Source organism: Microtus oregoni, unplaced genomic scaffold, assembly GCF_018167655.1.
Source record: "Microtus oregoni isolate MIOR12 unplaced genomic scaffold, Mior012 000105F_ref0000443, whole genome shotgun sequence".
Lineage (NCBI taxonomy): Eukaryota > Metazoa > Chordata > Mammalia > Rodentia > Cricetidae > Microtus > Microtus oregoni.
In genome coordinates, this window is record NW_024544720.1 from 931,513 (window position 1) to 947,133 (window position 15,621).

The window sequence follows — 15,621 nt, forward strand, 5'->3', positions numbered from 1 at the left end:
TGTTCCTGAAGCACTGGATTTGGGTTTAGTTCAGAGAACATGACACACTCAATTACTAACACTCCATAGATTAATGAAAGAGTCTCAGCAGCCTTCCCACCTCTGCAAGAGTTTAGGTAGTCTGCAGACCTGGGACAAGACTCCTGGGTATGAATTTTATAAAAAGTTAGGTTCGACATTTAAGTCAAGAAATCAAAAGGTTCCTCTAGGTTATCTAAACCACAAAGGGGAACCAGCATGAATTGTTTAGAGGAAACAGCCCATTTCTGGAAAATACATGACTGTATTTGGAAGCCAAGGCAAAAGACGCCCAGTCAATTATAAAACACAGGAATTCCACCGTGTGCTGTGGTAAGCAGTTGAGAAGCTGAACATAGGGCAAGGCTGCTTTGGTCAAAGAAAGCTGTGGTTTCTAGCAGGCCACACAGCCCTTCTGGGGAACTGTTCAAGCTGGGAGGGGTGCAGGGCGTGGAACAGCAATCTGCACGGCTCACTGAGTCAGCCTCCTCTGTGGACCTGTGGCGGATGGGCTCTCCACAGGAAAGGTTCCAGCCAATGTGGCTCTGGGTTGACTCACTAGTCTGAAGCTGTTGGAACTGGACATGCTGAGGACCACCCAGCATTTCTGGACAGTCTGTCCCTTGTGGATTAGTAGACATAACTTTCCAAACCAAATAAACTGTATTAGTAGCTGAGCAAGAACACTCTATCGTACGTGAAATGAGACCAAGGGCGGGCAGGCTCTCACCCTGGGCTCTGGGCAGCATGTCTCCCGGTCCGTAATTTCTGAGACTGCTGTTGGGGTTTACAAAAGATGCCAAAGGTGGTCTGCTTTAAGGCTGACATAGAAATGCAGGTGAATTACTATAATCAGAGATGGAGCTTTCCACTGTGCTGTGTTGTATAAAAGGTGCGAGTTGGTGAGAAAACCATAAGAACCTCAAGGACTCAGCTGAACTGCAGGTGGTGATTACTCAATACCAATGAATAACAAAGGTAATGCAGATTTCTCAAAAGTTGAGACATACTGAGTAAATTATGAAAGAAGGATTGAAGAAAACAGAAGAAAATGACTTCAACTTTTCATGTTTATTTATATGGGCATGTATTTATGAGGGTGTGGGGTGTGTGTGTGTGTGCAGATGCCCACAGAGGCCAGAAGAGGGCATTATGAGGGTATGGTGTGTGTGTGTGTGTGTGTGTGCAGATGCCCACAGAGGCCAGAAGAGGGCATTATGAGGGTATGGTGTGTGTGTGTGTGTGTGTGTGTGTGTGTGTGTGTGTGTGTGCAGATGCCCACAGAGGCCAGAAGAGGGCATTATGAGGGTATGGTGTGTGTGTGTGTGTGTGTGTGTGTGTGTGTGTGTGTGTGTGTGTGCAGATGCCCACAGAGGCCAGAAGAGGGCATTATGAGGGTATGGTGTGTGTGTGTGTGTGTGTGTGTGCAGATGCCCACAGAGGCCAGAAGAGGGCATTGTGAGTTGCCAACACGGGTACTTTGAACTTTTGCACTGAACTCGAGTTTTCTGCAAGAGCACTTGTGTGCTCTTAGCCCCGAGCCATCGTGTGTGTGTGTGTGTGTGTGTGTGTGTGTGTGTGTGTGTGTGTGTTTTAAGACAGAATCTTGGTAGGTATAGCCCAGATTGGCTTTGATTTGTGGCAATCCTCCTGTCTCAGTTTCCCGAATGCTAGAATTATAAATGTGAGCTACCACATATAGTTCTTGTTTTAACCTCTTTTGTAAACATTCAACAATTTAACCTTCTCTGAATTATTAGCTTTCATAGAAAATGAAATATGTATTGTATATAAATGTTAAGAGTTATATATGGAAAATGGAAATACTCTACTAGGAACTCTTTCATTTCCCAAATGTAACGAACGATGCAACAGGATGCCTGAGATGGACGAGAAGATGACAGCCAAGATTTCAAGATACAAGACAGTAACTGGAGTTACAAAAGCCTAAAGGGCACACATAGGCAACACAGCAAATGCTGCTAGATCACAGAGTGAAGGTGAACAGACAGACAGGTGTACTCACAGGTAAACAGGAAGCTGTAACATGCAAAGATGCTGTTCTCTAACCCACACACTTGATGAGGTATCTTTCCAGAGGCCAAATCACTTTTAGAATTTATATGGAGGATAAAACAAGCAACACACACACACACACACGCACACACACCATTAAACTACAAAGAAAGAAAAATGAGAAGAACTAGAATTATGTTATTATAAACACAGAGAGGCAAGGCAGACCCATCTGCACCCAGGAGAGGAGCAGAAGCTGAGGAAACTCTCAGGCTATACCCTGGTGGGAAGGGACCAGCATCCTTTACCACACCAGAGATAGCCAAATGTTCTGCAACCTCAAAGTGGAGCAAGGAAACCTACCATTTTAGCAAGTACTTTGCAAAGCCAACTTACAGCTTGAAAGAAATATAAAGGAACTTATGAACCAAATACAACAGGAAGCTTTGAACTCTGATTCTAACAATAAAAAAAAATTACATAACAGGAGAACTTGGGTCCTGATTAGCTATAAGGTGATGAGAAGGAACTAATAACAATTTTCAGTATACATTATATATGGCTTTTAGACTTTTTACATTTATTTACGTATTATTTAAGTATTTATTGTGTGGAGGCATGGGCAGCCCACAGAACACATGTAGAGGTCAGAGGACAACTTTCAGGAGCTGATTCTGTCTTTCTTTCAGTGGGCTCTGGAGAAGGAACTTTTGTTACCAGACTCATTGCAAGTGTTCTTACCCCCTAAGTCATCTTCCTGGCCCTAGAGGTCTGTTTTGAAAAAAAACCAAAAAATGCTTATATGTTTAACAATTCCTATTTTCTGTCTAAAGCATTTAAATAAACAAAGAATTGAAAGAAATATACGTAATACCCACCAAGTTATCTTGCCAGACCAAATTTAAGCTTTGAAGTGGAAATGAGAACCTTAGAAAGTCTGTGACAACTTTCCAACACTCTGTGACATGTTAACCAGGCTGGCGGTGAGAGCAGCAGCTGATGTTTTCACCGTACAGTGGAATGTGCAGCACCGGGAGATGTACATGATAAGGACGGAGATTTTCCAAATGAGTCACACATCATGCTACAAAGCCATACAGAGGTGCAAGACCTAAACTACAAAACAGGCTATGACTGTATGCATGTGTGTACATGCATGAATATGGCGCATGTGCACATGGAGAGGCCAGACACTAGGTGCCTCCTGGAATCACTCTCTAGTTTATTTCTGAGACAGAATCTCCAACTTGGCCTGGAGCTTCTGATCTGGCTAGGTTGCCGCAGGGATCGTCCTGTCTCTGCTTGCCTTTCACTAGGATTACAGGTACATGCCACCACAGTGGGCTTTTTCTGCATAGGTGCAGGGGATCTGAAATCAAGCATTCCTGCCTGTATTGCAAGTACTTTGCCAAGTGAGCTACCACCCCTGGCCAGGTCAGTAGATTTTAATGTAACAGATTATAAACATCCTATTAATACAACCTTAGATCCCACACTGCAGCTCACGTTTAAAATCATGACCTCTCAAATTTGGGTCAAAGCAAACTCTCCACTCCTGTCGCCAAGGCTGCTATGGTAGCACTGCCATTTTAATTATGCCACTGTGTGAGGATAGGCATTTACATCAGTACATCCCACAGACTGGACCTAGCTTTCCGATGCCAGGCAAAGAGGCTCATAAGACATAAAAATAGTGTTACCTGTCAATCAGATTATCTCTGTCTTATAAAATATCACTGTTTGGCCGGGTGGTGGTGGCACACACCTTTAATCCCAGCACTTGGGAAGAAGAGGCAAGCAGATCTCTGTGAGTTCGAGGCCAGCCTGGTCTACAAGAGCTAGTTCCAGGTCAGGCTCCAAAGCTACAGAGAAACCCTGTCTCAAAAAACCAAAAAAGACCACTGTTTGTTGTTACTATTGTTACCGTTTCTGATGCTGTGCACACCTGCAGAGGCCAGAGGAGGACAACAGGTAACTGCTCTATCACCCTCCATCTGATTCCCTTGAGATAGGGTCTCTAACTGAACTTGGATCTTCCCTTTAAAGAGTGGTTGACCAACAAGCCCCAGAGATCCACCAATTTCGTCCCACACCCAGTGCTGGACTCCAGTGTGTAAAACCACGTGCAGCTTTTATGTGGCTGATAAGCATCTGGAGTTGTGCTTGCTCGGCACTCATATCTCCCACGCCATCCCCACAGCCCTTCAGTTCTGTTTCCAAATGCAGTGAATTTCTTTGGAAGTAATATTCTCCCTTCTCTTTCTTCCTTCCCCTCCTTTTGAAGGGCTGAGGATCAAATCTATGTTTCAATGCTGGGCAAGCATTCTGCCTCACTTCTATAAACATTGACTAAATTTCTGGGTGTGGTTTCATATATGACAAACATTGGGAAGTATAACCCACATAAAGCTCTTTGGAATCTTCAGTAATTTTTAAGAGCATTGAAAGGAACAGAGAAGGCTGGGCTGAAGAAGGAAAAGCTTAAAGGTGCTTGCTGCTAAGCCTGGTGACCTGAGTTCAATCACTGGTACCCAAATGAACTTAACAAGAAACCAAACTCCTATAAGCTGTTCTCAGACCACCACACTAATAATAAATATATAAATAATAAACAATGAAGGGAAACAGAATATTAAATACACTATCATATGTTTTTTTCCACACCACAACATTTCACGACTAGGAAAAACAAGTTGAGTGATAAGATCGATGGACTCACGACAAGAAGGCTTCATTCACAGCGTTGAAGAACTCAGGAGAGAGGACCTCCTGGGGCTCATGCCCATGATAGGTGAGGAGAGCCTCCACCAGGGGTTCGAAATCAGGCAGAGAAACCAGAGGGACACAAACTTGTGACAGGCACATCATGCGCTCAGGAGCCATCCTACTGGAGAAAAAGGTAAGAAGTGACGGCCAGATCAGAAAATCACATGGAACTATGGACAAGTTTTCCCCCTGAAAAGGACAGTGACAGGCCCCCATGCTGGCCAAGCAAGATCTTCTCTAGTACTGTGTGCCAGGTCGTCTTCAGTCACTGTCATTCCCATGTCTGCTGTACACACAGGAGTGCTTTATCTGTACAGCAATGGCAGACACACATGACCGACGCCCTGTACCCCCCACAGAACTCCTAAGCGGATGCTGGCCTGCCTGACCAGCAGCCACTGCCACGCTGGCTCGGCCCACACACCTCCAGCTGCGTGTAAGCAGCCTCCTGACCACCGCCGGCATCTGTCTCACCCCACTGTGGATCAACACAGACGGTTTGGCACCCTCTCAACTCCACATCACTACACACAGCTCTGCAAAAGTCCTTCCGCACTGAGACAAATAGTCTCCCCTAGAGGGCTAAAGGTCCTTGTGCCCATAGGTAAGCACTGGAGAAACCAGGAATGTCAAACATGCAGGTTTGTCTCTTGTGTGCCTGTTTTCTACCTGAAGGCTGGGAGTAGATGTAGTTAATAACCTGATGGTGATTTTGCTATCTACAGAGCAGGCCTACCCTGAATCCCATTGTTACTCAGTAGAACCCATCCTTAAGAGAGATGTCATATGTACTTTGGAGTTTGGTGACCTCTACTTTCTCTGTATGATCAAGACCACACCTAGTCCTCCCCGATCTGCACACAGGACTGAGGCAACTGTTACCACCTAGTCCTCCCCGATCTGCACACAGGACTGAGGTAACTGTTACCACCTAGTCCTCCCCATCTGCACAAAGGACTGAGGCAACTGTTACCACCTAGTCCTCCCCGATCTGCACACAGGACTGAGGTAACTGTTACCACCTAGTCCTCCCCTATTTTTTACCACTGAACTTTTCTTTGCCCCAAAATTGTACTGTACTTAAATGCCCCCAAATAAATAAATGAATAAATAAACTATCCAGTGTCAGATTCTAAAAGTCTGAGCCAACATCAGCTAAGTCATGTTGAACCAAATTTCCTTCTTGCCTTACTTGGATCAGTACACTTTTAGCGATGACGTTTGCAGGGACTCCCCCAACCCCAAGTCTCCTGCTCGGCCTTCTAAGTAAGGGCCTGTTGTCCAACCTGACTGTGAAATACTGCTAGCAGCCTCGAGTCACAGGAGTCTCAAATGCTTTGTGACAGCTCTCCAACCACTGCCATCAGTACAACGACTGTTGTGTGTAACAGTTTAACCGAGTTAGGGACTGGGACCCTAGCAGTGACTCTGATGGGCAGTAGCTGCAGCGTTAGCAGAGAGCACGCTAGTGAGCACAGCCACAAGAACCCTCACCTCTTCCTTATGTGTTCTCAAGTTCCCACCCCCGCTGCACTGCACAGGAAAGGGCTGGGCCTGGGCTAGCATGCAAGCCTTTTCTGTTTGGATCAGAGCTTACTCTTTACACCGAGTGACTCCCTATACACAGCGTATGCTGAAGAAACAGATGTTACACAAAACTCTAAACTGATAAAATCAAAGGTCTGAGCATACATCACCAGACCCTCACCCATGTGTTTTCATAAATAATTTGGTCTTAGATTTTAAGCACCAATGTGCCACATACAGTTCTCATGTCCCTTTACATGACATTACATGTGTACCTAGTACTAGACACAGTCTAAGCCCAGGTCACACACCCACGTGTAAGTGTGTTCACGTATTACATTCCTTGCTGGGGGCATATGGCCCAACAGTTAAGAGCACTTACTGCTCTTACAGAACATAGGGTTTCTCGGCTGTCTCCAGTCCAAGCTTAAGAAAATCAACTGAATAATTTATCTGTCCCTGAGTTCAGATTTTCAACTGATTTTCCAGTTAAATAACTTGTTCTTTCCTCATGAGTTAAATTCCTAGGGGGAAAGTGCAGGGTTTTAGTATTATAGCTACAACCCACCACTGTCAACCCACTCCATGTTAATTCTTCTGACCACATCAGGAGACACTGTTGGGCAATGTCAGCTGGAACAGCATCCCTTTGTGCCAGGCTGTACCATATAACTGTTTAAAACAATATGGACAAAACCTTAGCCCAGAGCACAGTCCACTAAAGGACATGGTGATGACACCGGGTAGATGGGATGGTAATCACTGTGCTAAGCAGTTATTCCTCACAGCAGCAAGTCTGTGCAGGACAAAAACGGACGACGCCTGACTCCACAAAGTCCATGGGATGCACGTGCTAGTCACATCCCAGGAACCCTGGCCCACCTCAAGCCTTCCTCACATGTTCCACTGAATTCTGCTTAGCATAGTCTTTTTTCCCTCACCCACTCAAAGAATTTTATAATTGAATAAGAATCATTTTTTCCCTGGGAACTTTGCAGTGTGTTGAGCCAGTACATAGTTTTTCTTTTCTTTTCTTTTTTCTTTTTTCTTTTTTTTTGGTTTTTTTTTGGTTTTTTCGAGACAGGGTTTCTCTGTGGCTTTGGAGCCTGTCCTGGAACTAGCTCTGTAGACCAGGCTGGTCTCGAACTCACAGAGATCTGCCTGCCTCTGCCTCCCGAGTGCTGGGATTAAAGGCGTGCACCACCATCGCCCGGCTAGTACATAGTTTTTCAAAGGAAATCCAAGCTGTCTATGGAGTTCATTTATTCTTATCAAAAGACTGACTTTAAGAAGTAACTTGATGCCTTACATGCTCTTCAGTCTTTTAAAGTCTTGTTTTTTAATAGCTAAAAACCATGAAATTCTGTTCCCTGTCCATTAAAAATAACTTAGTCCCTTAGAACCTTGGACAAGAGTCAAATGTCATGTGTGGGGTGTCTGTGCAAGTGTCTGAAACAAGGTCTCACTGGGCCCTGGGCTCACTGAATGGACCACGCTGGTCAGTCAGTGAGCCTCGGGGACCCACTGTCTCCATCTCCCCAGGATTAGGATTGCGAACATTACCACCACACCCAAGTTTTTACATGAATGCCAGGGATCAAACTCAGATCCTCCTATTCACACAGCAAGCACTTTACCACTAAAGTATTTCCTCGGCCCCAAACTGGGAATTCTTACGGTGTGCTGCCACGTAATCTTTAATGGCAACCCGGCATCTCTGTCCTGAGTGACAGCACCGCAAAGACGGCTCCCAGACCTGACGGGGCCATCACAGCCGTGCTACCACTAGGAACACCACCTTTTATAGCTCAAGTTACCTGCCAAGATTTTAGCTGAACAAAGCAGAACCTTGGACTCAGAAACAGCACAGTGGCCTACAAACTTTCTGATACATACCTGAATCTATAAAATTGCACCCACTTATGAAAACACGCCTGTTATTATTGTTTCTTTCACTAGGTTGACTTCCAAAGTTCAAGCAGCTGAAGGCCCCAAACAAAATCCCAAATGAGCAAGCTGTGCTATTCTTTACTTTGCTTCCACTAAGAGACTCCATTCACTATTAATATTTTAATCACTTGATTAAAGTTCATTTCATAAGTTTCAAAATCTTCATAAAACAGACTGACGCCATGAGTTCAGATGCAGAGACGTAAAAAAAGCTCCAGGGCTTCATTTAGAGGCTGATAAATAGTCATGTGACCAAGAAAAAAGTGTTAACAGTTCAATAACACATGTTTAAATTCTACCCAGGTCTTTCCTACAAACATCTAGAACGTGTTTCCAAGCAGTTGCCTCAACCGACTGGCTGGAAAGCTGCAGACAGCCATACAGGAAAGATGTTTCTGGTTGGCATCAAGCCTTCTCAGTTCATTCTGGTGCAGAAGTCCTTTGGAATATTACTTTGGCCATGAGTGTAATGTGGTCTGCTGTTGTGGGAATTCATTCGGCCAATGGCCTTTTGGGTAGCGGCCCATTAGGGCGTGGTCTGAGGTACTCTGTGTGGACTGATGAGCACAGGTGAAAAGTGAGCTCGTTCTCTGGGGTGCTGGTCAGGGGTCTGTTCGCAACATCCACAGAGCAAAGGACGGTGGCTCTCTACCGTTATTGTAATTTTTCCCCCAAATAAACATTTGTTATCCTTTATTCCGGGCTCTCATGGACTTCCTCAATTATGCCTACATTCTAGCACCCAACACAGGGCGATAACAGAGCCCTGCATGGCCCCCTTTGAACATGGATGTTCAGGTTCTGGCCTGTCTGCATTTTGGTTAACAAAAGCACTACCTAATTTTATAAGAGTCTTTAAATTGTTTGTTTGGAGACAGGGTTTCTCTGTGTAGCCCTGGCTGTCCGGGAACTTACTCTGTAGACCAGGCTGGCCTTGAACTCAGAAATTCTTCTGTTTCTGCTTCCAGAGTGCTGGGATTTTAAAATGTGTGGCACCACTGCCCAATAACCTTAAAATTGTTAATGAAATTGATCATGGGCCTTTTCCAGACTTGCTGAGAGATACACACTGCAGCCACTGAGATGTAGGGCTTGGTCGGTGTTCTCAGTGTCAACGGTCTTTCCACCTACTCAGTCCTCCTCCTCTTTCAGAAAATGAGAAAATTCACACCTGCAGGTCTTTTAGGGTGGAGAATTTCATGATAGGCACTGACTCTGTAGCCAATGAACACCAATTCGACTTCACAAACATTTGTGTTGACTCTATGGAACTTAAGACACTAGGGCTCTCTATTATATATAAACTTCCAGCACAGCTGTTCCTTTCTTACACTGCTCGGGATTCAAGTTCACAAACATCCCTCTGGCTCTATGTAACAAATGATGCAAGGGCTTCATGCAAAATAACTAGAGGAAAATACCCAGTGTTATGGAATAAGATGTCTGTTACTGTGTAAATTACACTGTGATTGGTTTAATAAAGAAGCTGAATGGCCAATAGCTGGACAGGATAAGGTTAGACAGGAAATCCAGACTAAGAACACTGGGAAGAAGGGAGGAGTCAGAAAAGTCACAGGAGACACAGAGGGAGCAAGACATGCTGGAGGACAGGTAAAGCCACAAGCCACGTGGCAGCACAGAGAGTAATAGAAATGGGTTAATTTGAATTGTAAGAGGTAGTTAGTAATAAGCCTGAGCTACTGGGCAATCATTTTTAATTAATAAATAATCTGAGTGGTTATTTGGAAAGTGGGGGGTGGAACTCCACTTACAAATGGTGCCCAATGTCTAGAGCCATGAACATCCACATAATGCCTGAAAAAACTTTAAAAAAAAAAAAGGCTCTAAACACACAGAAACAGAGTCAAACAGTGTTTCCTAATCTCTTATCTCTCATGTTGGCCACAGTACCAAGATGCATCTCTAGCAGCTGCCTGTGGGATGAGGCAGTCACCAGCCACCAAGCTACTGCCATGCACTAAGCTAAGCTACACCTGAGGTGGCTAACATAGCAGTTTAATATTTGCCTCATGCAATCAAAAATCAATAGAGATGCTCAGTAAAGACAGATCCAGATGGAAAAAAACTCTAAATGGGTCAAAAGTTATATTGTATTGGGGGAGAGGTTATGCTTTTATTATCGTAGGAAATCAAAAGGCTCTGGATTCTTTCTAGATTGATATGGATCAAGTTTGATCAATGAAGACCCCCTGAAAGTACTGTCTACAGACATAAAGAAAAAAACCTAAAAAAAAAAAAAACTACAAAGAAGGAATGTATATTTTACCTGCTCAAACATAAAAATATCATCTTTGGCTAACTTGTATATAACACACAATCTATACTTGCAGTAATACAGATATGTATGCTACCTTTAAAAGTTTATGAACTTTTAGAACAAGAGGGCCAAACACTAATAATATGGATGGCCCAGGTGATCCAGGATTTAAAATGCCTGTTATAGTCTCCTCAGAATTCTGCATATGATCCAACCTTACAGAATACTCCAGCTGGGACTTCATTATTATCCCCATTTTCTCAAGTTTCCCCCAAAGGCACCAGGAAGTAGTCTAGAGAATGACACCCACTTTCCTAAATATTGGTGATAGATACTGATCATCATTTAAGGGGGTTGTTTACAAAAGTTGTTACAATTAATGGTCATTAAAAAAAAAGGCTAAACAAAGGAGATTAGATTTGGGGATCTTGTTCTGAAAAGAAAAAAAGGAGGAAGTGATAGGATAAAAGGGTAGATTATTGAATCTAATTCAAAAACAACTATTAATCTCAAAATATTTTACATTGGTACAGATTTTGGCTTATTGATACAAATTTAAAATGTTTTTTTGCTATACTATATGTATGTTTCTACTCTTGTTTGGGGTATTGTGCTTATGCCAAGTCATTTAGATGTACTATATAATTAAGAAATATAGCTGAATAGTCATCTGTAACTGTCAAACTTTTAGTCATGTTAGGTATGTTTTCAAGGTCCTACACAGATCTAGATAGAGAGGTAGAGAGACAGAGTTAGAAAGGGAGTCTTCAAATACTTCAAAGACCTATAAAATGTGGCATTTAATATGTTTAATAAGCAAAGGTTTTTCATGACAGTGAGAAATGTCTGCTCCTGACAACACCCATTTACTTCAGAGAGGATGATGGGTATCAAAGAAACTGTGTGGACTTTACTTTCTTTATGGCAAAAGCTAGTCATATGGGCAAAGAAACTGCCCGTGCCTCAACTGCTGACTGTCACTGTCCACACTGAACCAGTAGGACACAAAAAATGGCAACTGCCAAACTTTGCCAAATACAATGAAGAACATTCCTTCAAAATTCCCTGTTTCTCAGAAATGTCTGTCAGATATATTAGGCCTGTAGGCCAAAGTTAGATGCTCCAACATTACAGAAAAACCTCGGGTGATTATCCACTAGTCAGATGTCCCTCATTAGGTAACATTTCACCCTTCTGGGATCTTTGATGGAGTTAAAGACTAAATAATGAAACACAGTTTTCCTTAGTGATTGATAAAAAGTAAATTAGGTATTAAACTTTAGAATAAAAAAAATTAGATAATATTTTCTCTAATTTTGCCAAATATAAATGGACTGGGTATTTTAATTGTACTTCTTTCTTGGTAACTGTTTTTGTTATATAAGTTTTACTATGTTAAAGTCAAAACTTTTTTTAATAAGACAAAAAGGGGGAAATGTTATGGAATAATCTTTTCTACACAATAAATATGTGCCTTGCCAAGGTGCTTCCTGATTAGTTTAATAAAGGACTCGACTGGCCGGTAGTCAGGCAGGAAATATAGGTGGGACAACCAAACTAAGGGCACTGAGAAGGACAGAGTCAGAGGAGTCACCAGCCAGATGCAGAGGGAAAAGGAGATGAACATGCCATGCTAATAAAGGTTCTGCCACATGGCAAAGGGTAGATAAGAAATACACGTTAATTTAAGTTGTAAGAGCTAGTTAGTAATAAGCCTGGGCTACCAGCCAAGCATTTATAATTAATATTTCTCTGAGTGAGTGATTACTTTGACAAGTGGCTGGCAGAACAGAGCTAGCTGCAATCCTGATGAAAAGCTCTGTCTACAATCTAGAGTCATGTAAGCACAGCTCTTCCCTCTCTTGGCCTGCCCAAGAAGCTCAAAGACTCTGAGATTTCAGGACATTTGCAATTGGGAATGAACAGCTCTTTTTAACAGCTTAGAAGATTAACTAAAAAAATATTAGTTAATTTAGGTCATAAATCCCCATAAACAGAGTTGGAGAAAGACTGAGTGGGGCACTGGAGAGGCTGCTACCAAGGGAGCTGCCCTCTGGGAACAAGGTGAAGAACAAGGAAAAACTGCAGGGAGGGTAAGTGCAGAAAGAAAGGGCTGAGCACACCTAACAGATCACTGAAACCTAACTTGACTATAAAAACACAAATGACACAGCACTATAGAACTTCATCAACAAAACAAGGAATATAAGTAGAATTTAGGCTATCACCCTAAAGTCGTTAGACTATCACTAGGAATTGATGCTGTCTTTGGACTTCTATTGCTGTATGAAACACCATGACCAAAGCAACTTGGGGAGAAAAGGGATTTTTTGGCTTATACTTCCAAATCACTGTTCATCATCAAAGGAAGTCAGGACAGGAACTCAACAAGGCAAGAACCTGGAGGCGGGAACTGATGCAGAGGCCATGGAGGGATGCTGCTCATTGGCTTGCTCCTTTTCATTATAGATCTGCATAAGAGTGACTACTAATAACCAGATGACACAGTCAACACTAGGCTGTCTTGAAATCTCCTCTGCCAATGCTATTAATCCCAAACACTTCAAGTTAGCCTCAGACATTTTAGAAAAGGCCAGAAATCAGCCACATTATTCTCCAAAATATCATAAGGATGGTCTCTGAGCCACATACCAACACTCTTCTCCTCTGAACGCTCAAGGCCTGTTATCATCTACACTGCTCTCAGCACCACTCTCTTTCATGCTCTTACTAGATGACCATTAAGCCTCACTTAAAGTGTTCAACTGCTTTCCTAATTTGAAGTCCCAAAGTCCAGATTCTGTCAACAATCATGGCTGGGTCTGTCACAGCAAAGCCCTGCTCCCTGGGACTAACTCCATCACTGTTTTATTGCTGTGAAAAGACATCATGAAAAGGAAGAATTTAACTGGGGTCTGCTTACAGTTTCAGAAGTTTAGTCCATCCATTATCATCATAGTGGGAAGCATGACAGCACTCAGGCAGACATGATGCTGGAGAAGTAGGTGAGAGTTGTATATCTGGATTCAAATATACAACTTTCTTTGGATCCAAGAAAAAAAGACCCTGGGTCTGGCTTAAGTTTTTGAAAGCTCGCCCCCAGTGACACTCTTCCTCCAAAAATGCCATACTGATTCCAACAATACCACACATCCCAGTCCCTCCCAAGTAGTGCTACTCTCTAATGACTAAGCTTTCAAATATATGAGCCTTATGGGAGCCATTCTTATTCACACAGATACCTGGCTCTGAAGGCTCCAGAGTGTACAACAGCTTTCCCCTACACAGAGTATGACCTCACCAATGAGTAGTTCTGATAACAGGAATTATAGAGAACTGGGTGACTAGATTGTAAGACCTGGGGAGAATTCTAACTTACATACCCAGTGAGAGAAAATGAGGAGAAAATAGAAAAGAGAATGAGTAGGGATGCCCATGGTATTCACTTTTACGAATGCCATGAACTCACTTCTTTATACTCATAACTCCTAGAGATAAAAAAAATTATACTACGTACTGCAAAATGAAGGTTTTTAGTGATCCACACATTGTGAGAAAAGCCTGAACTGACAGGTAAATTGAAACTTTTGTGAAGGGAAATACCACAGCTTCAAAGGTTTGCCACGAGATATCATACAAAGTAAGAGTTAGTAGGGGCTGAAATCAGGTGCAGGTGGCTATCTGAAGCTAAGACAAGCTGCTAGGTCATCACAGTGCAGTGGCCTGTGGATGGGGTTTGCATAGATGCTTCCTCCCTATCTACTGTTTCCAAGAAAGAGCAAACTTCCTAAGAGATGGACTAGTTTAGATACAGGTGAATGGAAGACAGTTATCTGTCTTCGATGGTTGGCTCATTTCACTGTGCAGAGTGTCCTTCAGGTCCACCATGGTGTAGAGCACTCAACAGGACTTTCCTTTTTTTAAGGATAACTAAAATTCAGTTGTGGCTATGCCGTGTTTTTATCTATCTCTTGGCTAGTATGAAAAATACAACCAGTACAGGTTTGCAAATTATCTTTTAGAGGTTTTCAATTCTTCTGACTGCAGAAGCAGAATTGGTCACACAGTAACTCCATTTACCTGCTGTTTAAGACCAGGTCTCAAGTAGCCAGAGCTGGTCTTGGACGCACTGAGATTGCAGGCACTCACCACCATACCAGAATCACTTTTCTTTAATGAACCACTTGGCTTTTCCTACAGCAGCTACACCACCCTGCATGCTCACTGACAGTGCACAATGCCACTACTCCATAGTCCCAGCAACACAGCACACTGCCTCCTAACTAAAGCTTCCCTGCCTTACACTTTTCCTTCCTTTCTTTCTTTTTTTTAATCTATTTTTTTTTGAGATGGAGTCTCACTATATAGCCTCGGCTAGCCTCAAAACTCATAAAGATCTGCCTGCCTCTGATGGAGGAAGGTCATTGGTTAATTAATAAAGAAACCGCCTGGCCTGATAGGTTAGAACATAGGTGGGTGGAGTAAACAGAACAGAATGTTGGGAGGAAGAGGAAGTGAGGTCAGACATCATGCCGCTGCTCCCCTGGGCAGACGTGATGAAGCTCCGACCCAGGATGGACGTAGGCTAGAATCTTCCTGGTAAGCACACCTCGTGGTGCTACACACATTAATAGAAATGGGCCAGTGTTTATATGAATGCAGTTTGTGTGTCATTATTTTGGGGCATAAGCTAGCCAGGCGGCCGGGAGCTGGGTGGCAGGAAGTGGCCCACAGCTCCCTCAACATGCCTCTGTCTCCTGAGTGCTGGAATTAAAGGTATAGAACACTACACCCAGTCCCCTTATACTGTTATTTATCTATAAAAAGTGGTATGTGGTTCTAGTTTGCATTTCCCTGGTAACTGTGGAGCCAAGAAGCTCTGTATACACCTACTGCTCACACATATCTTCCAAGGATATCAACCAACCCTGCTTTATTTAGATCACTGTGCTTGACTGCGCTGTCTGGAGACGGCTAGCCTTATAAACTGATTGGAAAGTGTCCCTCTTCTCCAGGATGCTGGCGGAGTGTGAAAAAATTGTTAACTCTTTGGATGCTCTTAAAAG

The 15,621-nt window shown here is 43.1% G+C and overlaps 1 protein-coding gene across 1 annotated transcript in view; it reads right to left on the reverse strand.

Moving 5' to 3' along the window:
• LOC121443377 (Fanconi anemia group C protein homolog) overlaps positions 1-15,621 on the reverse strand; it is a 77,307-nt gene that overhangs the window by 27,222 nt on the left and 34,464 nt on the right. Inside the window, exon 6 of the mRNA XM_041645125.1 lies at positions 4,754-4,918. Within this exon, the coding sequence (XP_041501059.1) occupies positions 4,754-4,918 (165 nt within the window). The remainder of the gene's footprint in view (positions 1-4,753; positions 4,919-15,621) is intronic.